A 24,832-nucleotide genomic window follows, 5' to 3' on the forward strand; every position below is an offset into this window, starting at 1 on the left:
TGGCTATTTTATTTAGAAGGCGGGGCTTCTTGTGATTCCTTTCTTTGATTTGATTGGACATCTAAATTATTCTAAAAATTGACCATTTGACGCAACGCGCTTTAGTTGGTGCTGAGCCAGAGAAAGACAGGCTCAGAAAAAAAGACACGGAGGGACGTGGAAATAATAAAATGATATGTACAGATTATTTAATTATTTGATATCTCGCTTTTTTATAATTACCATTGCCCATTGACATAATTTATCATGAATAAAATAAAATGTAATTTCATGTAGGCTACTCTTGGGGGCCCTAAGCAGCCGCTTTGTAGTAAGAGTTTGAAATGAACACCCAAAAATAAACTGTGGCGGGTAAAATCACTAGTCAATCTGACTGATTACTTTTTTGTAAATTATGTTCACCAGTTATTGCCTTTGGAAAGTTCACGTAAGCCAAATGCTGAATTCGCAGGAAATTAATACATTTTATTATTTAATATTGCTAATCAGTATATCGGCGCTTTTAATTTTACATTTAAATTTCCTTGTAATTTTTTTTTTAAAATTACAAATATCAGTATTCAACATTTCATGTTTAAAATATCAAAATATTATTTGCAACTGCAGGTCAAATCATTCCATTTCCTTGCATTAGTGTAAATACATCTAAATGTCACTTCGCATTCAGATAAACTTCAAATATTTGTTAGTTTTTTCTCCACTTCTACATCGCTTTTAATAAATGTCAGTCTCACAAATGTAAATTAGTCGATGTAAATCATCACGCCGCCACGCGGTGGAGCAATGTCTAGCTACAGTTAAATTACTATTCAAATAATTGTTCATGTTTGACGCGTGAAAATACACGCAGACACAGACAGGAAAGAATCGCTTCACTGTTCGTTACATTTCACTGCTATGCATTTCTATCGCCGCTGTTTCCCCCCGGATCTGCTAAATCCATTTGGCAGAGTTTGGAGAGCCACATCACCACAAATCTAGCTTAATTTTGCCTTACCGAATCGCTCTTGCTTCTCAAAAAAGCATGATTGTAACTCATATATGCAATATAAGCATGAAAATAAAATATCAGTGCGTTTTACGTTCACTGTATAAAACGAAGAAAGCGGTTGTCCGAGGTTCCTGTAACTGGATGGTCCCTCCTCTCATTCAGCAGCGCTTCTCATCTCTCCAACTCGCACTTCCTTCTCTCTGATGGTCACTGTTCCTGCTCTCGATGATAAACTTGATCTTAGATGTCTTCTGTGCAACAGTAATTAGCAACTTTTAGCAACATGTTGAAAGTGGTTGTTGAATCCGCCAAAGGAATCCCTAAAAAGACACTCGGAATTCCAGACCCTATAGCAGGAGTCATATTCAAGGGTAAGTTTTCACGCTTTCCCCTTTGACAGGTATTCACTTTTTATTTGTATTTATTTTTTGCTTTCATGGGTTATATTGTGCGTTTGAAAACCTAACTGAACGCAATTATATTAGCTAACGGAGTTATCTATAAAGTTGAAATGTCGATGCCTTTTAACGTTTAGGACAGCGGCTTACCTTTTTATCGTAGGTTTTTGCCTCATTTTTTGAGATATGTTTGTTTACATGCACGCAGAAATAAAGGTGCAAAGCTGGCACTTGGGCGTTACCTTTTCAAAAGGTACATGTTTGTACCTAAAGGGTACGTTTTGGTACCTTAGCGGTAGATATTAGTAATTAAAGAGTACATATTTGAACCTAATATGTACATAAGTACCGCGACAGCTACATCTTTTGTACCTTTATTTCTGAGAGCGTGTAAAAGAGCTTCAAACTTCCTTATAAGGGCTTGGAATGACCCATCATTAGGGAAAAAAACAGCCCTCCTCTACACTGTAAAAAGTGAAAATATGCAGTTGTTATTTCAGCATTCATATAAAATATTACTTTGGTAGAGGTTTTTAGGTATGCATGTATATAGCACATTGTTTACGTCGTAGTCCTTAAAAGTGAATAGAATGTATGCATAAAGGATGAAACCAATAAAGCTATATTTTATTCTGAATAATATATTCATTGTAAATTTTAAGCTTTTATTATATTATAATAGGCAATGTAGCTTGGTCATAACAGTTAAAGAGACTTGACAGTTCACTCATTTTAACTTGCAGGTGAAAAAAAGAAAACAAAAGCCATCGACAAAGAATTAAATCCTGTTTGGAATGAGGTTAGTGTTTCCTTTTTTGTTGGACCTTTAAATGTTGTCGTTTGAACGAATGCATTTAAGATGTGAATAACCGAGACCTGATTTTGCCATTTCAGATCATTGAGTTTGATTTGAAAGGTATCCCGCTGGATTCCTCTTCATTCGTTGATGTGGTTGTGAAAGACTATGAAACCATTGGAAAAGATAAGTAAGTTTTCACCCAACAATGGTTCACTGTACGGGCCTTTGTGCATTCTAACAAGCCATGAAATGGTGAGCACGGTCATGGTGTTTCTTCACGTTTCTGCTGGTGAAGGTGTTGCGTAGGAGGTATTCTGCGTTTGCTGAATGTCTTGAGTGGGTTTCCCCGCAATCATTTCACACTGTATGTAAATATGACTAAAGTTGCAATCACTGCAGGGTAAATGATAAACCCAACAGAGTATTATACTTTTGTAAAAAGTATAATACTGTGAACTTTTAGGAGTAGCAGTGGGTTAGTGAGATTGTGGATTTAGTGGAGTGCAGAGTTAGACACGAAAGCCTTTAACGAAAATATCAGTGCCACACCTAAGCACCTTGTCTGAACTTGCTCAATTATGCTGGTGAGAAACACTATGTGGTCCAAAGTAACACATTAGGTGAGTCCTTTAAAAGGCTTGTTCAATACACATGTAGTTCCTTCTTCCAGTGGCAAGTTTTACTCTCCACAGTCTGCCATGGTAATGAACTTTCCATGAGTCACGCAGATGACTTCTCCACAGTTTTTTTTTTCTTTTTTTAGTTTGCAGACTTTCATATGTTTGCACATACTTGCTGGAGTTTGTATTGTTTGTTGCCACAGGCCACAGAATAACTAAGCAACAAATGTAAAAAAAAAAAAAATTAAAGTTAAACTTGTTTGATTTCAGTGTTGACATACATTTAAAACTTTATGATGCAATCTCCTTTTAAAATCGACTCCTTTGGCCTCATTTGGGAATTAAAATGAGATTTTATAGATGGAATTAATTTGAAGAAAATTCAGGAAGTTTATTTTTAGTTTCTGACTCGTAAGTAAATCATGTGCACGATTTATTTTTTAATTTTTTTCTTTCTTTTAGATGTGTTCTTTAGGGCTATTTTAAGTCAGTGTCTGAGGACCACACTGATTGTATGTGATTTTAAAATGATACGGTGTTTAGTGAGTATTTACAGAAAGGGTTTAAATACTCCAAAATTATGTTCCAAAACTGATAAACTAATGGCAGCATCCCTCTCAACTATGTTTGTAATGCAGTAAGCAAGTCTTCAAAAACCTTGACATAACACAAAGTGGTATGATTATTTGATTATGATTATGATTTAGTGATTATGACAGATCATGACTGTGTAATTTCCATGTGTTACACAACGATGTTAATATACATATGATGCTGAGTCCTGTCCACATGGTGAATGTATCATTCGTGATGGTGCCGTGCAAACAGGATGTGTTTTACCAATGGGAATGCTTGTAATGCCAATTATTTATATTTTACTTTGAGGCACTTTATGTGGGTCTCCACAGAACATTTAGACAAGCTGTATATAAACTTAAGGCATAAGGCAGTACAGATAAGTGATGTTCTCAGGCGTCCCCCTCTGAAGTCGCTGTTTTTGTCCCCTAGTCTCTGGCGTAGTGTAATTGCTTCCAGCTGTTTTCCCCTCTGTATTTAAGCTTTTGGATCTGCTTTATAGTAACCAGGATTTAAAGGAGAAGTATCACGGAAATCAGAGTTAGAAAAAATGCCTCTCACACAACAAGCAGCATGTGTATACAGTACATCAGAGTTCAAAAGCGTGGGGTCAAAATGACATTAATACTTTTTATTAATCAAGGATGCATTAGAAATGAGAGTAAAGACGTTTTGTAATGTTACAAAAGTTTTTTGTATCAAATAAATGCCATGTTTGTACATTGATTCATCAAATTGTTGAACTGGATTCCTAAAAAAAAGTTTAAGCAGCATAACATTTTTAAAAATTGATAATAATAAGAAATGTTTTTTGATCACCAAGTAAGCATGTTAGAATGATTTCTGAAAGATTATGTGACACTGAAGATAGGAGTAATGATGCTGAAAATTCAGCTTTGATAGAAAATATAAATATATATAAATAAAAGTTTAGAAGTAAAATGTAATAATATTTAGCAGTTTTTACTTTATTTTGACCAAAGAAATGCAGCCTTCTTTGTTCATAACAGCATAACATACTTTTTTCTAAAGCATTAAAAGACCGCAAAACCCCCTATAATGCAAAAGCCACTGAAGGTTTTGCAATTCTACTCGAAGGAATTTTAGATTCAGACATGCTTTCTAAATGTTATGAACTAATAATAATAGGGTTGTGTAAATACGAAGATGCTGTTTTATTCTTGACATCCGTATTGTCCCCGTGTTGAAATCTGGTGGTTGAGCCCACCCAAGCTAAGTCACCCTGAATCATCAGCCGTTGCAAAACTATAAATGGTCTCTTTCAGGTGTCTTTGTGAGCTCTTAGTCAGAAAGTTCTGACTGGACTTGTCCTGGGTGACAAAAGCAGAAATGAAACCAAATAATGTAATCTTTGTTTTTCCAATGTTTACACTATTATAAAAACGTCCATTATTAAAAATTCCTCTTGTCTTTTTCACTGCTTAAAAACTAATGAAATAGTGAAACAACACTAGAGAAAGTTTTCATAATGGAAGGTTTCAGGAAGTGATTTTATACTGCATAAACAGTATATCCAATTTGTGTAAATATTGAAGTTTGCTTCGCTGTTTTTTTAGCATTGTTTTCCTCTTTCATCTTTTTTAGATTTATTGGTTCTGCAAAGATCTCTCTTAAAGAACTGGCTGCTGGTCAGACCAGATCTCTTCCTTCCAAGAACATTCCTCTAATTAATGAGAAGAAACAGGAAATAGGGGTAAATATTGACAAAAAATAATGTTGCTGACTAATTTATTCTAAATCGACAATAATTATTCTAACTGTATTTCTCTGCATTTACTACATTAGGCGACTATCAGTTTAACGATTGGTTATGAGCCTCCTGCAAGTAGCGTCCCGAACCCAAATGATCAAAACATGGGAGATGGCCAAACAGGAGACACTGCAGGTATTTTTTATTACTGTCCTAAGTTGGGTTAGACTGACCTACAGATCTGCAGGAACATTTTAGGAACTTGTGTTTACATAATATATGGAAATGACTGATGCAAATGAGAGACTGAAAATGGATCGCTCACAAACGAAAAGGACACTCTATAGAGCCTGCTACAGAGTGTGCCTAACAATAATGATGATTCACATTTTAACTATGCTGTATCAGCGCATTAATATGTAACTGCCCACAGTTACATATCAAGACCTACATATACAGCATTCATCAGCCCGGCCAAGCTTTGCTTTGTGAAGTAAACATAAGTCATTTACATCTAGGTGTCTTAAAGGTACAGTAGCAAAAATTGAGATCACTATGCCATTACCTTGTCAAACAATACAGCTTTGTATTTTATTTAACCTCTAAAAGGGCGCATATTAGTATCTTAAATGCACAAATTATTATTATTTTTAAAAGTCTTACATATTAGCACCTAAATACTATGTTTTAGTATGTTTTGAAGTAAAACGTCAGCATTATTTGTCTTTTTATGTTATTTGTCATATACGTATTTATGTATTTAAATATATCTGTTGGCTTTGCTTGTAGTTGGTGAGGAGGAGAAAGGTGTTGATAGTGATGAAGATGCAGGTGATGTGGCTGAGCCAGGGGCTCCTGGAGTTTCTCCATCTGGACTGCCAAAAAAGATCCGTACAACTCGAAAGCGACAAAAAACATTGGCCAACAAACCGCAGGATTTCCAGGTATGTATGTATTCCTCTCGCTAAACATCCTATCTGAGAATCTGCTGAGCTTTAATCTGCTGACATTGTTATTGTTGCTTTTACTTAGATCCGTATTCGAGTAATTGAAGGTCGACAGTTACCCGGCAATAACACAAAGCCAGTCGTCAAAGTAAGTGTGTGCGGACAGACACACAGAACGAGAATCCGAAGAGGAAACAATCCATTCTTTGATGAGGTATTTGTCTTCTAATGTGCCCATCGGTCTGCTTCCCTTTCACTTTTGGCTAAAAACATCCTGATCCACTTCCTTTTATTTCTGTCACTCTCACAGTTTATAAACTCTTCGTTTTACATATATAATCAGTTGGGGCTACTTTAACCAAAAGTTCTATTTGTATTAGCATTGAATGGCCTGTTGGAGTACTGTGTAGTGAATATAATTTAATTTAGATGATGTTTCCCACAGATTTTCTTCTACAATGTCAATATGTTGCCATCTGAACTTTTTGATGAGAGCATCATGATCCGGGTAAGATGGTCTTGAGATGATCCTGACACAATACGATCTCTAAAAGTATAATATTTTCCTTAATCCGCATTCTATCAACCGATCAATCATAGCTCCCAACCCTGTGCCTAGTATTATAATCTGAAGACACTGACTGGTTGATAACAATTTTGGGTAGCACTTTACGAAGCCTGTATTTACAACACATTATAAGGGGCGTTATAATGAATGCATAATGCATTTAAAACTTACAATGTGTTATAACGTCACTTGAATAGTCATTAAAACTATTCTAATACATTATAATATTTACATAATTCTGATTATAACTTTTGAGAGTAAGATTTTTTATAAAACGAATTATTTTTAACACCCATATTAAATCTACTATATTTGAAAAAGTGGATGAATGTGTATTATAAATGATCATTTTCTTAAAAGCTATAACCACGCATAAGTAAATATTATAATACATTGAACATTGAAATATTCATGAGATGATACAACAAATGATAAAGTTATATATATATATATATATATATATATATATATATATATATATATATATATATATATATATATATATATATATATATGCATTAATTATGATGCCTTATGAATATGCTTATAATGCATTATAATACAGGCTTCATAGAAAGTGTTACCCAATGTTGTTCCTAGATCAAACCAAGATGAGTAAATAGCTTTATATTTGCTGCTAAGAAAGTTCTCTAGTTCATATTATATGTAGACCATGGATGCAGCTTTTTACTATCTGTCTTTTAATAGATATATTTCTCTCTTAAATCTAGGTTTATAATGCATACTCCCTCAGAGCAGACAGTCTTATGGGAGAGTTTAAGGTATACTTTCATATAATCTATGCAATCGTAATGTCATTTTTGTATATATTTACCATGTTTTATGACTTGGTTAGTACCTTATATCTTATTCATATTAGGCATTTCTAAAGAATGCTTTACAAATTCTTTCAAACCTTATTCAACAGCTGGACGTCGGCTATGTCTATGATGAGCCTGGTATGTGAAGAGTTTCTGAACTGTTAAGTTGTGCAACACAATGAAAATTGTGTAACGGTTAAACATTTAAAAATTTCTCACCCCAATACATAATCATATTAGCGTGACCTTTTTTCTGTGGTGTGTCTCTGACAGGGCATGCAATCATGAGGAAATGGTTACTGCTGAGTGACCCTGATGACTCAATCTCTGGAGCCAGAGGTTACCTGAAAGTTAGTATGTTCATAGTAGGCACCGGAGACGAGCTACCGGTACGTTCCCAAGTACACATCACATCAGTTTAAACAACAAAACAGTTCAGCCTTATGGGCAATGCTCTGAATATAAACACAACTGTACCTCTAGTGACCCAGGTTTAAGTCCTGACACAAGAACCTTTTGAAAGATTGTTGTCTTATCTATGCTGTTCAAGGGGTAAAAAGGCCAGAAATATTATAATTCATGTTTTTCAGTTCCTAAATTTGAATTCAGTTCAAAATGAGGAACCAAATACTATAGATTGTGCAAATATGGACATTTTGTATTTAATTTTCAGCATAAAACACATTTTAAAATAATACAAATAAAATAATTAATGTTACACTGGATTTTACCAAAATTTACCAACAAACTATGTTTGTTAATCTCTGATTAATTTGTTGGTCAGGTGGAAAAGCGAGAGGCCAATGAGGAACAGGATGACATTGAAAGTAACTTGCTGCTGCCAGCTGGAGTTGCTTTACGATGGGCTACGCTGAGTCTAAAGATCTACCGTGCTGAAGACATGCCGCAAAGTAATCATTAGGCGACGCACAGCTGCTATTCTACAGTATATTCTCCTATTTTTATTCCCACGGTCTTTAACGTGCATCTTTTGTCATTTTCAGTGGATGATGCATTTGCCCAGACAGTAAAAAACATATTTGGCGGAACAGATGAAAAGAAAAATTTGGTGGATCCTTTTTTAGAAGTCAGTTTTGCTGGCAAAAAGGTAAAGACACGACATGTGTTATTGATGTTTGCTAAAGAATATGACTGATTGACTGGCACAGAATTGTGATGACTTGCTTTATTTTGGTTTTTAAGGTCTGTACTAAGATCGTAGAGAAGAATGCTAATCCAGAGTGGAATCAGCTGATTCACCTGCAGGTTAAGGTAGGAAGGGTGCTAGCCTGGAAACTATGTTAATAGGTTAATGAAAATGAATACGTATCAGATTCATTAAATCAAAACGTAACAATTTCTATGTAAAATGCTTAGAATGCTTTATAAATCAGCGGGGGCTGAAGTCTTACAAACAAGTGAATATTTCTTCAATCTTTCCTTTTAGTTCCCATCAATGTGTGAACGCATCAAACTTACTGTATTGGACTGGTAAGTTCTTTATGTGACCGATCATTTTCAGCGGTAATTACTCCAGTCTTCAATGTCACAAAATCCTATAGAAATGAAATATATTATAATGCGCAGATGTGGACTTATGATTCTTGTTTTTTACAGGGATCGGTTGTCAAGGAATGATGTTATTGGGACCACCTACCTTAATCTGACGAAAATAGCATCATCTGGGGGTGAAATTGAGGGTAGGGTTTTTCTCATGTGGTGCAGATTTGAAATATTAATGAAGTATCACAGAATTTCTACCTTCACAAAAAAAAACTTTATTTTAAATGAGAACTTGCATAACAGAACTTTCAGATAAAAGTTTACTGTCAAACAGTATCTATCCTGTATAAAAAATCCAATTTCTTCACCAGAATCACCTTCAGAAAATGGGCTGCCTCCTTCCTTTAATGGTATTGTGAATCTTATTAAATATTAATAAATCTCTCATTTTTATTTTATTTTATTTTATTTTATTAATACAGTATGCTTAACTTAAATGTTTTTAGTAAAAAGTATACTTTTTAAAATTATGCTTTTACTTAAAAATAAAATAACTCAGTTTGAAAAGTGTTTAAAAAACAGTTTTCAATCATTATTTTTGCACAAATTAGTTAATTAATTGACACAAATTAGTTAAAATTGGATATACATTTGCATTTTTAATGAAGTATCGATATTTTATGATTTTTAAGTCATCTCAAAGTATGTACAACCATTTTTTCTTTTTCTTTTTTTTCAGTGGACACCACAGAATCTGAGGTTGGGTTTCTTCCAGCTTTTGGGCCTTGTTATGTTAACCTTTATGGAAGTCCAAGAGAATTTACTGGCCTACCTGACCCATACGAGGATCTGAATTATGGCAAGGTGAGCAAAAAAATCTGCTCTGTTGGATTGGTGAGAGCTACGATATAAACATAATAAATACTGACCAACCCCAGCAACAATCTGAGAAGGAAACCATGACTTAAGATAATATTATTTTTATGCACTGTTTGCTCTGCGTAAAAAAACAATGAACAAACAGTAGACACAGCCGTCAGTTTGTTGAATTGCACAATCTGTGGCAGTTGTCAGAGCTGTTAAACCCGGTCTATGTGTTTCAGGGGGAAGGGGTGGCTTATCGGGGGAGGGTTCTGATCGAGCTCTCAACTCAACTGGATGACAAAGCTGACAAGAAAGTGGAAGACATTTCAAACGATGACATTTTGGTGGCACAGGTAACAGCAAACATTTTTCACACCATTGCTTCAAGTAATAGTAATTCTTCCAAATATAGTTTTTACACTTATTACAAAAGACTAAAGGGTATTGAGATTACAGTCTTGCTTTTTTACGTACTTTAATTGTGCAGAAGTACCAGCGGAGGAGGAAGTATTCCTTATGTGCCGTGTTCCACAGTGCCTGCATGCTTCAGGAGCCTGGAGAACCCATTCAGTTTGAGGTCAGCATCGGAAACTATGGAAATAAACTGGACTCCACATGCAAACCTCTGGCCTCCACCACTCAGTTTAGCTGTGCTGTTTTTGATGGTGAGTTTCTCAACGGATACAAATAGTCCAGTCGTGAGCCGCTTGAGACTTGCATTATTTTGTTCATAATTGTTTGTGTTTCTCCACAGGAAATCACTATTATTACTTGCCCTGGGCTGATTCTAAACCTGTTGTTATTCTCACATCTTTCTGGGAGGAAATAAGTCACCGCTTGGATGCGGTGAACATCATTCTCTACATTTCTGACAGACTGGTATGATTTTAGTGCATTTTTATGCCACGGAGCGAAACAGATAGACAATCCAGAACAGTCACATATTTTGTACGCCTCTTTCTTTAGCAATTCAACATTGTCTCTCTGAAAACGGCGCTTCTGGCTAAAGTGTCTGACTCTCGCCTAGCTGAGATTTGGCTGAAACTTATCACCCAACTCATCGATGACCTTTCCAGGTAAATCCCAGAGGCTAAACTTTCTTATCTTCCTCTGTTTTATTACTTAGAATTGCCCTTGGAGCAGTGTTGAACTCGACAACAAAATTACTGCAAAAGTTGTCTGGTGACAGAATTTTTTATTTTGTCAATAATAATAACAAAGACACGATGGGATATATGCATTGTGATGATAATCAAATAATGTTGATTCATATTTAATAAACCAATTGAAAAAATGTGCACGATCAAAAAAACACCCAAACTATTACTATGCGCCATTTCAGGGACTAAAATGAATAAATATGACTGAATTGACTGAATTAAAGTAAAATACTGACTGAATTAAAATAGCATTGACCAAAACAACATCGAAAAGTATAACATGTAAAAATGTGAAAATGAACACCGCCTTGTGACTAACTTTATTTGCTTACAATGTCAGACATGTGTTTAATTTTAATCTTGTTGCTATTAGTTACCAGCTGCCAGATTTGGAGGGCAAGCCGAATCTGACAGCACTTGATATTCAGATCAAGAATCTGCGTGACAAAACCATGGCCAGTGTCAAAGAGGCGGCTATTCGCATGAGGGAGGAGGCTGTTGATGTTAGAGCCACAATGTCTGATATAGAGGACTGGCTGGAGCGACTACAGCAGATCACAGAGGAGGTTTGCCATTGTTTCCCATTGCCTCCTGTGACACTTATCTCATACCACTGAGTTATGTTTGTAAGCAAAAGGGAATGTTGTATATCTAGAGGTTATATATACATAATCAAAAACCCTATGAGCATTTTTGTGAACATGTTTGTTTAAATTCACAATACAGCCTCAGAACAGTATGCCTGATGTAATCATATGGATGCTGAGAGGGGAGAAACGTGTGGCCTTTGCCCGAATCCCAGCCAATCAGGTTCTCTACTCCACCCACAGCGAGCAGGCCATCGGCAAGTACTGCGGCAAGACGCAAAGCATCTTTATGCAGGTAAAAAAAAAATACCTACACGAAAAATACACGAAATACCTACCGATAAGTACATATCTCCGCAGTTTCAAAAAAAATGAACACTAGAGGCAGTAAAACTCTGACACCTTTTATTCCTTTTCACACAAATCTACATAGTTCTGATTAATAAAGTGTAATTTTCACATAAATACTTGAAGAATGCCATGTTATGACTTCAAACAATGTTAATATGCTGGCATATTTCAAAACTGATGCTTCTGAACGTTAGCATCACACACATCCAGCTTCAAATCCGTGGGTCTTGATAGATGGTAGGTTTATTCGGTAGCTCATGGAGTATGGAGCTCCAGTTCGAATCCTGTGTAACTACGGTTTGACCAAAGGAAGTTGTAATGGCACGTTTGCATCAACAAATGCATTTTTATATCAGTTTTGCTTGTGTTAACGTTATTAGGTAGGTTTAGGGTTGGATTTGGTGTAGGGCATATTTCCAACAGTTTTAAGCATTAAGCATCATTTTAGCAACAGTCCACGGATATTTCAAATCAGAATTGCCGTAATACATACTTATATATGAATGTAATATAAATGTGCCAGGGTTCATGAGTGAGTTCAACCATTGTTTTAGTGCCACTTAGTAAACATTTCTCTTTGAAACTACTGTAAAAAAGTGCACACGGTTACATATATTTATTAAAACAAGGTTGAAATAAAAAGTTAGATTGAGGGTAGCTTGAATTTACATGCAGGCAATATCGGTTTGTGTCTAGATCACAATTCCCAAATCCATTTCCTCATTATTTTCTAATAACCCAGATTCATTTGAAAAAAAAAAGAAGGATTAAAGGTAAGCTTGTTGTTTTTAGTACCCAATGGACAAAAACAAAGGTCTGAAGATCCCTGTGCAGCTGCGTGTGAACATGTGGTTGGGCCTGTCTGCACATGAGAAGAAGTTCAACAGCTTTGCAGAGGGAACATTCAGTGTCTATGCAGAGATGGTTAGTAAAAGTAAACCTGAAGTGAAACTTATATAATATTGAAATGTGTTGTGGACTGTTGCGTGGCACTTCCCTTTAACAACACTAAGATGATCGTTTCTGTTCTCCTGTATTAGTATGAGAATCAGGCTCAGGTTTTTGGGAAGTGGGGAACCACAGGTCTAGTTGGCCGGCATAAGTTTTCAGATGTGACAGGAAAAGTAAAACTGAAGCAGGAACGTTTCATGCCTCCCCGGAGCTGGGAGTGGGAAGGAGACTGGAGGATTGACCCTGAGCGCGGGTAAGCCATATAAGACTGCATATTTTCAGTATGAGTATTGAACTTACCTTTTAGCACCCATTCAGCTTAAATTACACTGCATTACGAAAAAAGTATTAATCAGTATTTTGCCTTTTTTCAGTTAAAAATCTAAATTACTTATACACCATTAATACACTTAATATGCAAAATTATGTAAATTAAATTTTAAAAATAAGCCTCATTAAACATTGTTACAATATTACACAAAAAATAAACAATTTGTATAATGAGTAAAATAATTTTTACTTTTTTGAAATATTTTTATACTAAGGTATTGTGCCATTTTCTGTAAATTCCTTTGAATAGGATAGGTACAAACCCTTTAAAAAATGAATGTGGTAAAAATAAGAAATATTACAGTTAATTATAATTATGTTTTAATATATTTTAAAATGTAGTTATTACTGTGATGGCAATTATTTGTTGCTAAAAAATTTATTTCTTAAATATTATCAGTGTTAAAAACTATTTTTTTATGTTCTTGGAAAACAGTGGATTCACTAATAAATAATTAAAGCATTTAGTTGAAAGATAAATTTGTAACATTATAAACATCTTTACTGTCACATTAAAAGAACAAGGAACATCCTTGTCAAATGGAAGTATTAATTTATTAAGAAAGAATTAAATTAAAAAAGAAAAACTTGTTTAAAACTTTGCACAGTAGTCAATGTGAAGTAAAGTGGGTCTATTTAGCTCTTTCTAGCACACAATTAGAGGAAATTGTGGAAGTTGGCATAGCCGTTTTCGGCCCTGCTGTAACATAAACAGTCTCTCTGCTAGGCTCTCTCCACTGTGTTTATATAGTCAGATCATTTTTTACTCTTCCAGGCCTCTTACACTGACCCCACTCCCAACCCTGTACTGTGTCATGGCCTTGGCTCAGTATTTGTTTGACTGTTTTGTGTGTGCTGAAATAGAAGTGTTGCTAATGGCCCAGCTGTGTGTTCTGTGCTTGACTCAGTTTGCTTACAGAGGCTGACGCAGGCCATTCTGAATTCACAGACGAGGTCTACCAAAATGAAACTCGCTTTCCTGGTGGTGAATGGAAACCTGCTGCTGAACCTTTTACTGATGTGGTGAGAAAACCAGCAACTTTTAATTTCACACTATTCTGAATATAGTACGGAAATTTGAAGCGGCCACATTTTTCTCAACTTCCTCTGGCCTCAAATTGCAAAACTCTGATAAGTGAATTACTGACTCATTTTTGTGTTTTATTTTTTTCAATGTCTGAATTTTCTTTATGTGGAAAAAAGGGGCCATTTTGATGAATATCAAATCATCTTTTTAATTACGAAGCACAATAAACGTATCATTTATCAACGGTCAAAGTTGTAGTGTCAACGTTTCAGTGCAACTAATATGATAGCTTTTATGAGATAAGCAGTGATAAATGATTCATGAATGAATCATGGATTTTTTTAATGAAAATAAACGGTTTATCTATTTGATATCTTCTGATTAGGTTTTCGAGTTCAACTCACTAGCTCAGTTTTTGAGTTAATGGCCAATAACATTATTCAGCAAATAAGAGTTCATTTAAATTTCAGTTTGTTTTCATCACACCAAACTATACTGTACGGCTTCAGAAGACTGAATAATGATACCTTTATGGTACTTTTATGGTCTTTGTTTACTTAAAATGCTCTTGAAATTATTCAAAATGTCACATTTCTCCACAAAAGAAAGAAAGTTATTTATGTTTGGAGAAACATGAGGGTGAGTAAACAATGATAGAATTGTCATTTTTGGGTGAATGACCACTTCAAGGGTTGAATGATGGAATTTGTTCTGTGCAGAATGGAGAGAAGGCCCAGGCCCCTCAAGAGATTGAGTGTCCTCCAGGATGGATTTGGGAAGATGACTGGAATTTTGACATCAACAGGGCAGTGGATGAGAAAGGTCAGGAATTCTAGCTCCCAGTATTAAAAGCCAGTTATGTTACAGAAGATTTAAGTTTCAAATCAATGGTGTTCTAAAATGTTTCCAGAATAATATTAAGAAGCACAGTTGTTTTTAAGATTAGTAATGACAAGATACCTTGTGACTCTGAAGACTGGAGTAATCCAGGAAGATGGTTATTTACCAGTATGTAAACATCTGTTTTTCTTTTGTATGAACTGAACGTCAGGATGGGAATATGGTGTCACCATTCCTCCTGATGATAAGCCCAGATCCTGGGTTGCTGCTGAGAAAATGTACCACATTCATCGCAGAAAAAGACTGGTCCGACCCCGCAGGAAGATATCAGACACACCCACTACAGAGGTGAGAGCTCATTATACCTTCAGATTTTTAGTCGGTCGTCATTTTGCAGATTTTTGCCATTTTAACTTTCACTCGACTGGCTTTCTCTTGAAACTCATTTGTCAAATATTCTCAGAAGTATGTATAATAAATGTTTTCACAACAGAAAAAAGACATCGGTGATGGTTGGGAATACTCGTCTCTGATTGGCTGGAAGTTTCACAGAAAGGAGCGTTCTTCGGACACATCCCGCCGCAGGCGCTGGAGGAGGAAAATGGCACCAGCTGAACGTGTGGGCGCATCGGCTATCTTTAACCTGGAAGGGGCTTTGGTAAGGCTATTTATTGTCTTCAATCAAAAAACAAAAGTGAATTAGATTCTTGTTTTGGTTAGCGCAAAAACTTGGACTTATTTCATTTATTAAATGGATTAAAAGTGATTTAATTAGTGTCTGTTTTTGAACCATTTCTGTGGTTGTAGTTTATGTCTAAAAAGATGAAAAATGGCATGACTTATATTTACAACTACTTTTTGAAGGATGTTAAAAGCCACCTTTTCCTTACTTGTTTTTGTTTCCTTATAGGGAATAGATGAGGACGAGAAAGGCAGCAAAAAAGACACGGCTAAACTCTTTGGTGCCAACACACCCACTGTGTTTTGCAGATTTGACAGTAAGTAATGTTTATTCATCCCTTCTGATTAAAGAACTCCTTCTAAATTCCTTACACTGATTATATCTCTAAGACTAACACACCACTCCTCTAAACAAACAAACAGCAACAACAGCAGTTAGTTAGCCAATAGAAATCCTGAGTCATGCTGATTAATGATATTATTATACCAAATTCAGCTGTGCTGCATGGCAGAAATTACATGGAAACTATAATGTTTTAAATTGTTACTGTACATTAGCATTCTCAAGTTCAGCAACCATTACTGTAGCCTTCATTGTAATTCTAATATGCTCGTTTTAAAGATTTCTTTTCATTAACATGAATTATAACATGCAATATTTATTTAAATGAAAAATCTTTTGTAACATTGTCGAGTGTATTTACAGTCAGTCACATTTAAAAGTTATTGTATCTCAAATAGTTTAGAATTTCACATGGTAATAAACAAACAGTGGTTAATTCAGTATTACAGCTTTATCAGGTAAAGCATATTTGGAAAATAAAAATTTTCTTTCATTATACAGATTGGAGTAAAAAACTAAATTAGATTTCACAGCCGTGAGTTTATTTGCCATTTTTATTTTTTTTGTAGTTGTGTCTTTACATTTCACAATTTATATCTAATAATGTGACTGTATTTGTTAACTGTAACTGTATCTTGTGAATTTGTCAGTGTGCTAGGTGCAAGACACTTTGTAATAAAATACAAACTCAAATCAACATTTGTCTCAACAGAGTCGTTCATCTACCATCTCAGAGTCTATGTATATCAAGCCAAGAATCTTTTGCCTATGGACAAAGACAGCTTTTCTGGTGACTTATTTACGTGATATGAACACAATTCATCGTACACATGTTTTTATTGTAAATTTTGTACTAATTGACTAGTATTTTGTTTTTCCCAGATCCCTATGTACATGTGTCATTCTTGCATGTCAGCAAAACAACAGAGATTGTTAAGTCCAGTCTCAACCCCACATGGGACCAAACTCTTATTTTTGATGACATTGAGATCTACGGAGACCCTCAGGCCATCTCTCATAGCTCACCCAGTGTGGTTCTGGAGGTTTATGATAATGACCAAGTGGTATGTCTCTATGTCTCTCGGGCCTTTCAGAGAATCTTCAAGAAGCACTACATGCTTTGATCTTGATCCATGGATGTGTTGCAGGGGAAGGATGAGCCGATGGGCCGATGCACGTGTCCTGCAATAGTGAAGCTGATTCCTGCCACCACATTAACAACTAAACTCTTGTGGTTCCCCATCACCTTGAAGGGACGAAATGCAGGAGAAATGCTGGTGGCAGCTGAGCTCTTGCTTAAAGATAAGGTTGTTTTTATTCTTACTTGCTCTTTGGTTATTTCTCCCTCTACATGTCAGTGTTAGTTTAGTAATTTTATACATGATTATAGTTTTATTTTATATTTTTAGCTTTTGTTTTAATTTTAGTTAATGCTTTTGTCACATTGTTTTTTTTAACATTAAAAGGTTTTAGTTTTAGCATTCATAGTTTCAACTTAAACTAAACAAAAATGTTGCATTGCCAACTAAATGGAATAGCTCTAATAATTTATTTTTTGTTTTATTTTAATTTATTAAATTCAATTGTAATTTTTTTTTCTTATAGGGTAAACATAAACACATATGGTTGTTTGCTATTGTTTGATGTAAATACGTTTTAGCAGAAAAGTCCCTGTCATCTGTCCTCATATGATACGATCCTCATATGATTTAAATACTGTTTGTATCATAGGAGTGTCTGCAGTTTCAAATTCGCAGGGTGTAGCCAGTATGTTTTGGAAAATTTAGCTAAATCATCACTACCAAGGAAACATGCAGCTAGGGAATAGCTGTTTTACCAAGTGACATAACTGTTGTCGCCATTAGCGTGTCTCTTAACCACAGTAACATTATCATTTGCTTATCCACTATGCTGTTCATGCTGACCTCAGGCAAATGACGTTAACCTTCCCCTGGTCCCACCTCGCAGAAGTGAGAATCTGTACATGGTTCCTCAGGGGATCCGGCCTGTGGTGCAGCTCACTGCAGTCGAGGTAATGCAGTCACCCTTACCAACAATGCACTAAAACCAAACAAAATTGCTGCCAGTGTCTCATGCTGTGTGTTTTGACAGATCCTGGCCTGGGGTTTAAGAAACATGAAGGCATATCAGCTGGCTGCAGTGTCTTCCCCCAGCCTTATAGTTGAATGTGGAGGGCAGACTATTCAGACTGCCATCATCAAAAACATCAAGAAAAATCCCAACTTCCCTGGATCTGTCCTGTTCCTCAAAGTGGTACGCTACTAAATTAAGCTAAAATAATAGCTTTTGCTAGCCTAAAATATTGGAATTGTTGAAATGACTCTGTATGCAAAAGAAAACATAGAAGGATTTGTGCCACATGTGATCTTCAGTTCTGTTTCCAGCTTCCCACAATGATAATTAGTAGTGTTCGGTAAGGCAAGCTGTGCTATTGCTTGTTTTAATGGTTTGAGATTTGAATGAACTTCGATGTGTAACTCATCCTTTGTGCTTGCTAAATTTAACACAAATTATAGTATGAGGCATTGTTGTTGTTGTTGTGTATAGATCTGCTAAGTGAATATATTTGCAAATGATAAAATGAGCTAGAAACAAACGGCATAGACTAAGAATACTAAGAATTTAGTGTGGGCTTTTTGTGGCATAGATCAGTAAGAGACCACCCAGAGTGCCCTAGCCATGATCTAGAAACCATCCAGAACATTGTAGCAACACAGAACAACTCTGAGCTCACTCGAGACACAAATCTCAAATCTTGCTTTTAAAAGACCATGTGACCCAAGAGTCTAGATTATAATAATTCTGCCCTGCTTCGAGATTTAAGCATGTTTTCGATCCCATTACATACGGAGAGAATTAAAAACACCAAACATTACTAAATAACTGTGTTTGTAAATTAAGCTTTGTTGGTTTTGGACAAACAGAATCTTAACAATCTCTCTCTCTCTTCAGCTTCTGCCTAAAGATGAGATATACACTCCACCTATTGTCCTCAAAGTTATTGACCACAGGCCCTTTGGTCGGAAACCAGTTGTTGGACAGTGTACTATAAACTCCCTGGAAGAGTTCAGATGCGATCCTTTCATAAGCACCACTGAAATGGCTATGTCTGCCAAGGGTAAAATATATAATATATAATATAATTCAAATAAATTTTTAATTGATAAGAATAATTGTAATGTTTTTGAAAGAAGTCTCTTATGCTTACTAAGGCCACACACACACACATACGTATGGCTAATGTGAATATTTAGCAGCCATTATTCCATATATATACAAAATGTAATTATCTCCTGTATAATTTTGTCTCAGTGGCCATGATGGCGTCAGCTCCCAGAGATGTTGTCATTGATATGGGGGGCAGAATGCCCAGCCCTTCTAAACAGGTACAGTGAACAGATCCGAAAGGCTAATTGTTTCCAGAGTAATTTCATAAACGTGTAACCATACAATAATAGGTTTTCATCTGCTTTTATGTTGCTACTAATTTGTGGTTTTCCCAGTACCAGCAGAAAAAAAAATCATTTTCTGTCATTATATAACTGTCTGGAAACTATGCTGTTATGTGGTGATTAGCTGCAGACACATTGTTACAGCATCTTAGAGCCAAACTCACTTCTATTATGCCGCAACCTATTGCAGGAAGAGGATACGGTGGACTGGTGGAGCAAATTCTATGCCTCCATTAACGAGCATGAAAAATGTGGCCCTTATCTCCAGAAAGGATATGACACTTTAACAGTGAGTTTGCTTGCCCGATCTTACCATCCTGTGTGGATGTTTGCATCCTGCTTATGTTTCAAAGCAGATAAGGTATTATTATTGTCATATAATTAATTGAACAGTGTTAAAAGTACACGTCTGTTTCAGGTCTTCAACTCCGAGCTTGAGGCGGTCCCAGAATTCAGAGGGCTAACAGACTTCTGCACTACATTTAAGTTACAGAGGGGCAAAACCGAGGATGAGGAGGACGACCCCTCTGTAGTTGGAGAGTTCAAGGCAAGTCTAGCCAGTCAGCTATGCATGAGCTTCCTTCGCTTTTCTATTGAATGCCTTTTTTATAAGGGGTGGCGGTTCCCTTGTCATTATCTAGGCTGCCAAATATCTAGGTTGTTAACACAAAGGTTGCAGGTTTGGTCCAAGTAGAGGACACATTAGGACACACGCTACATTAGACTGCCATCTAGTGGGAGTCTAACTAAGAAAGTTTTCCTTGTTGATATAGTATGACCATATTCACAGGGGTCGTTTCGAGTGTATCCCTTATCAGATGACCCAAATGTCTTAGACCCACCTCGGCAGTTTAGGGAACTGCCTGAGAGCTGTCCCCAAGAGTGCCTGGTCAGAATCTACATCATACGCTGCCTGGACCTGCAGCCCAAAGACAACAATGGCATGGTGAGTATTTAGCCAGTTTGCATTAAAACAGTTAAAGATTCTGATGGTTCACAAAGCATCACGTTTGACATTTTTGTAACGTGCGTGTGATTTCATTATGAAGTGCGATCCCTACATAAAGATTTCTCTGGGGAAGAAAACTATCGATGACAGAGATCACTACAAACCAAATACTCTAAATCCAGAATTTGGAAGGTAAAAATATGACAAGTTATGCATTACCTCACAGATATTTGTGTATTTCTGTTGGGATTTTTAAAAAACACTATTTTAAAATATGTTCACAGAGTGTTTGAACTGAGTGGCTACATTCCACAAGACAAGGACTTGAAGATCTCCGTCTATGATTATGACCTGCTTAGCGCGGATGAGAAGGTTGGGGAAACGGTCATAGACCTTGAGAACCGACTTCTTTCTCGGTTCGGCTCACATTGTGGAATCCCAAAATCTTACTGTGTGTAAGTGTTTATCTTACTAGCCACTTATTTCACATACAGTTTTGATATCATTCCTAGACATATTCATGTACTCTTTGATATATATGTTTGGAAAAGATCTGGGGTGAACCAGTGGAGGGACCAGCTCAAACCATCTCAGATCCTTCACAATCTGGCCAGGATGAGAGGAGTTCCTGCTCCTCAGATCGCAGATGATGGAAGTTTCCTGTCGTTTGGAGGAAAAGAGTACAAGCTAGACGAACTGGGTATGCTTATTCAAACTATTATATTTTATTTACACAAACTACTGTTCAAATGTTTGGAGTTTTTTGTATGTTATGCAACTTTAATTTACAAATGTCAGTAAATACATTTATAATGTTACAAAAGATTTCTGTATTCTATTTCAAAATATGTTTAAATACATTTTAAATAAATCTATCATACTTTCTTTTCATCAAAATAATCCTAAGAAATGTACAATGGTTTGCAAAAAAATATTAAGTGACTGTTTTCAGCACTGATAATAGTAAATAAATTATTACAATTACATTTTAACATTTAATTAAAGAAAAGCCGAGCTATTTTAAATTTGATTAATATTTCAAATACATAGATCAAATAAATGCAGACTTGGTGAATAGGGACTTTCAAAACAAAAAACCCCAAACTTTTGAACAGTGGTCTGAAAATGACCTTAAGCACCCCTTAAGTTGTAAATAAAGGGGCACTTTGTTGTTACTATCGTTTTGCTTGATTCAGCACAACTTTATATGATGTATGTTGCATTTGTACTTTTGTGTGCAACTTGCAGTATATATTGCTAAATAAGCATTTTATAATACAGTAAATAAGCAATGAGAACACAAATGGATATTACTTTCTCATAGAGGCCAATAAAACTATCCATCCACATCTGGGCCCACCTAAAGAGCGAATCTGCTTACATGTGTTGAGGAGGCAAGGCCTTGTCCCAGAGCACGTGGAGACCAGGACCCTGTACAGTACCTACCAGCCCACTCTCTCTCAGGTCAGTCCCCACATCTTCAGCTTTTCTAATACATAATTAAACACTTTAATTTGGTTCATCCAGGAGTACTGTCTGTGTAGCTCACGTTTATTACACCTTCCTAGGGCAAAATCCAGATGTGGGTTGAAATATTCCCTAAAAACCTCGGTATTCCAGGACCCCTTTGTGAAATCACTCCTCGCAAACCCAAGAAGTACCATCTAATTTTCCTCACTACTGTAAAACTACTTATGTGTGATTGGTGTTGTAATGCTTCCTTTTAAATTAAAGGTATTTCCTGCGAGTCATTGTTTGGAACACAACTGAAGTCATTCTGGATGAAACCAGCATCACAGGAGAAAACATGAGTGACATCTATGTGAAAGGGTAATGTGTTGATTACAATGTTTTTTTGCTTACTAAGTACTTTCTGAAAGAAATTAATACTTGGATTCAGAAAGAGTGCATTAAAATAAATGTAGCAGGGTTTTCACACAAATATTAATCAGCGATTCATTTTTGCCATAACAGGAATAAATTACATTTTCACGTATATTAACATAGACTAGAAATATATTACAGTAAATTATTTTAAATGGTACGATCTCTCAATATTTATGTTTATGTTAATATTTATATTTTTGATTCAGCAATGGTAAGTATAAAAGAGTACTTTCAATTTTTTTTATATTTATATTGTATACTGTTTATTTATATTTGTAGGTGGATGCCTGGTATGGAGGAGGACAAGCAAAAAACTGATGTCCATTACAGGTCTCTTGATGGAGATGGAAATTTCAACTGGAGATTTGTCTTTGGCTTTGATTATTTGCCAGCTGAACAGTTGTGTATGGTGTCTAGAAAGGTTGGTATTTTGGAAAAGCGTTAGATAACATTAGATAACATTCAATCATTGATAGTCACAACAAACCATACGTGTTTTCATTTCCAGGAACACTTTTGGAGTCTAGACAAAACTGAGTTCAGGATCCCTCCTAAACTGATCGTTCAGATCTGGGACAATGACAAATTCTCCCTGGATGACTACTTAGGTGAATTTTCTTTTTTTCAATCAACACACCCACCATTTTTTAGATTTTCTTTACATATATTCATGGTAATTGTAATGTTTTTTGGCGATTCTCAAACAGGCACGGTTGAGTTGGATATGCTTCACCTCATCCCTCCAGCTAAGACCCCTGAAAAGTGCTCTTTAAGCATGCTGAACCAAACAGGCAAAAACCTCACACCATCATCACTCTTCTCCCAGAAATCAGTGAGAGGCTGGTGGCCTTGTGCCATGGAGGAAGATGGCAAAAAAATCCTGGCTGTGGGTGTAACTAGATGATAAAAATAAGATGCATGATACACACTGCATATGTGCAGTACAAATGATAAAGACTGTTTTCTTTGTGGCGTTAGGGTAAAGTAGAGATGACATTGGAAGTGGTGGAAGATAAGGAGGCAGAAGAGAGGCCAGCTGGGAAAGGAAGAGATGAACCCAACATGAACCCTAAACTAGATCCTCCAAAGTATGAAAATATCAATGTTCGGCCGTTCGTTATTAATATTATGTTGATTTGACAATGTGAGTAATACTGTATTTTGTAACATGTTTAAACAGCCGTCCAGATACTTCCTTCCTTTGGTTCACAAATCCATGCAAGACAATGAAATTCATAGTATGGCGCAGATACAAATGGCTCTTCATTGGACTCATTATTCTCATACTTGTGGTCCTGTTTATTGGAATCCTCTTGTATTCCTTCCCTGTAAGTCCAGATATTATTATTGATAAATAAGTACTTGTAAGAATGACTGTATATTGTATATCTATATCTATATAATAATGTGTATTGTATATCAAAATAATGCATGTCTAAATTTGCCCTTTAATTACAGAACTACATTTCCATGAAAATCGTGAAGCCGTATTAAATGGAATTATCAAGATATTGGCGCAGTGACCTGCAGTGAGACACAACCAGCGGAAATGTCATTTTTATGTATTTTCTCCTAAAAAAGAATATTTGAATGTATAACCTAAACCAAGTGCTATTTTTTTTTCTCTGTAGGCAACACTGGGTTGACAGATTACATTGCTGAGAGAGATTGCACTATATTTGTTTGATTTCCAATTCCTGACAATGTTTATTTTCTTTGTTAATAATATACTGTACAAGATTAGATTTATGCTTATGTTGCAATGTTTTTCTGTTGTAGAATTATGTGATTTATACAGCCCATCTATTGTAGAAGTTACTATTTACAACAAGATTTTAAGAATGCAATGTTACGTAACTAAAAACTACGAACTTCTTTGTTGTTCATTATGCATTAAACAACTATTTCTTGTATACTTGTATATAATATCATTAGTAAATATTGATAATATACAAATTCAGAATAATTAATAATAGTAGACAATTTCCATGAACAGGGTACCAAATCTTATTTTCTTTTTCAATAAAAGATTAGTTTTGGAAGTGCTTAGAAAATGCTAATCGTCAACCTCAGGTGTGCAAGGTAAAAGAGCTATATATATATATATATATATATATATATATTCTTATATGTGTGTGTGTGCACCTGGTATTTATCGCGTTATGGGGACCAAATGTCCCCACAAGGATAGGAATGCCAGTACATTGTTGTTTTTTTTAATTCTAAAGATGTCAGTAGTTTCCTGTAAGGTGTAGCTTTAGGTGTAGTACAATAACACATACAGTATGTACAGTATAAAAACCGTTAGACATATGGAGAGTCCCCATTAACCATAGAAACACAACGTGTATGTGTGGCCTTTAAATAAAAACAGCGGGAAAACAGAAACCGATTCCTGTTGAACTTGAAATAGAAGGGCTTTCAATCACGTGACAAGAGTTTACCCAATCAGCGT

General features: G+C 35.6%; 1 protein-coding gene across 1 annotated transcript; it reads left to right on the top strand.

The window, feature by feature from the left end:
* The first annotated feature begins 1,144 nt into the window (after positions 1-1,144).
* Positions 1,145-24,290, top strand: myofl (myoferlin like). Its single transcript, XM_043254846.1, has 53 exons — positions 1,145-1,362; positions 2,133-2,188; positions 2,284-2,375; positions 4,990-5,098; positions 5,191-5,290; positions 5,885-6,039; positions 6,128-6,256; positions 6,488-6,550; positions 7,342-7,392; positions 7,539-7,569; positions 7,705-7,820; positions 8,216-8,342; positions 8,436-8,539; positions 8,635-8,703; positions 8,879-8,922; positions 9,049-9,131; positions 9,306-9,344; positions 9,674-9,798; positions 10,038-10,151; positions 10,286-10,463; positions 10,553-10,677; positions 10,765-10,874; positions 11,332-11,524; positions 11,685-11,840; positions 12,689-12,820; positions 12,937-13,100; positions 14,086-14,200; positions 14,924-15,026; positions 15,256-15,392; positions 15,538-15,702; positions 15,955-16,042; positions 16,781-16,858; positions 16,951-17,132; positions 17,217-17,375; positions 17,999-18,100; positions 18,181-18,342; positions 19,042-19,207; positions 19,402-19,475; positions 19,732-19,830; positions 19,960-20,088; positions 20,332-20,487; positions 20,591-20,682; positions 20,775-20,945; positions 21,042-21,190; positions 21,815-21,954; positions 22,059-22,147; positions 22,225-22,320; positions 22,657-22,798; positions 22,886-22,985; positions 23,085-23,263; positions 23,356-23,465; positions 23,558-23,705; positions 23,836-24,290. The coding sequence occupies exons 1-53, from the start codon at positions 1,275-1,277 to the stop codon at positions 23,869-23,871; spliced, it is 6,120 nt and encodes a 2,039-aa protein (XP_043110781.1). The 5' UTR covers positions 1,145-1,274; the 3' UTR covers positions 23,872-24,290.
* Positions 24,291-24,832: the final 542 nt, after the last annotated feature.

This window comes from Puntigrus tetrazona, chromosome 13 (assembly GCF_018831695.1).
Source record: "Puntigrus tetrazona isolate hp1 chromosome 13, ASM1883169v1, whole genome shotgun sequence".
NCBI classification, from domain to species: Eukaryota; Metazoa; Chordata; class Actinopteri; order Cypriniformes; family Cyprinidae; genus Puntigrus; species Puntigrus tetrazona.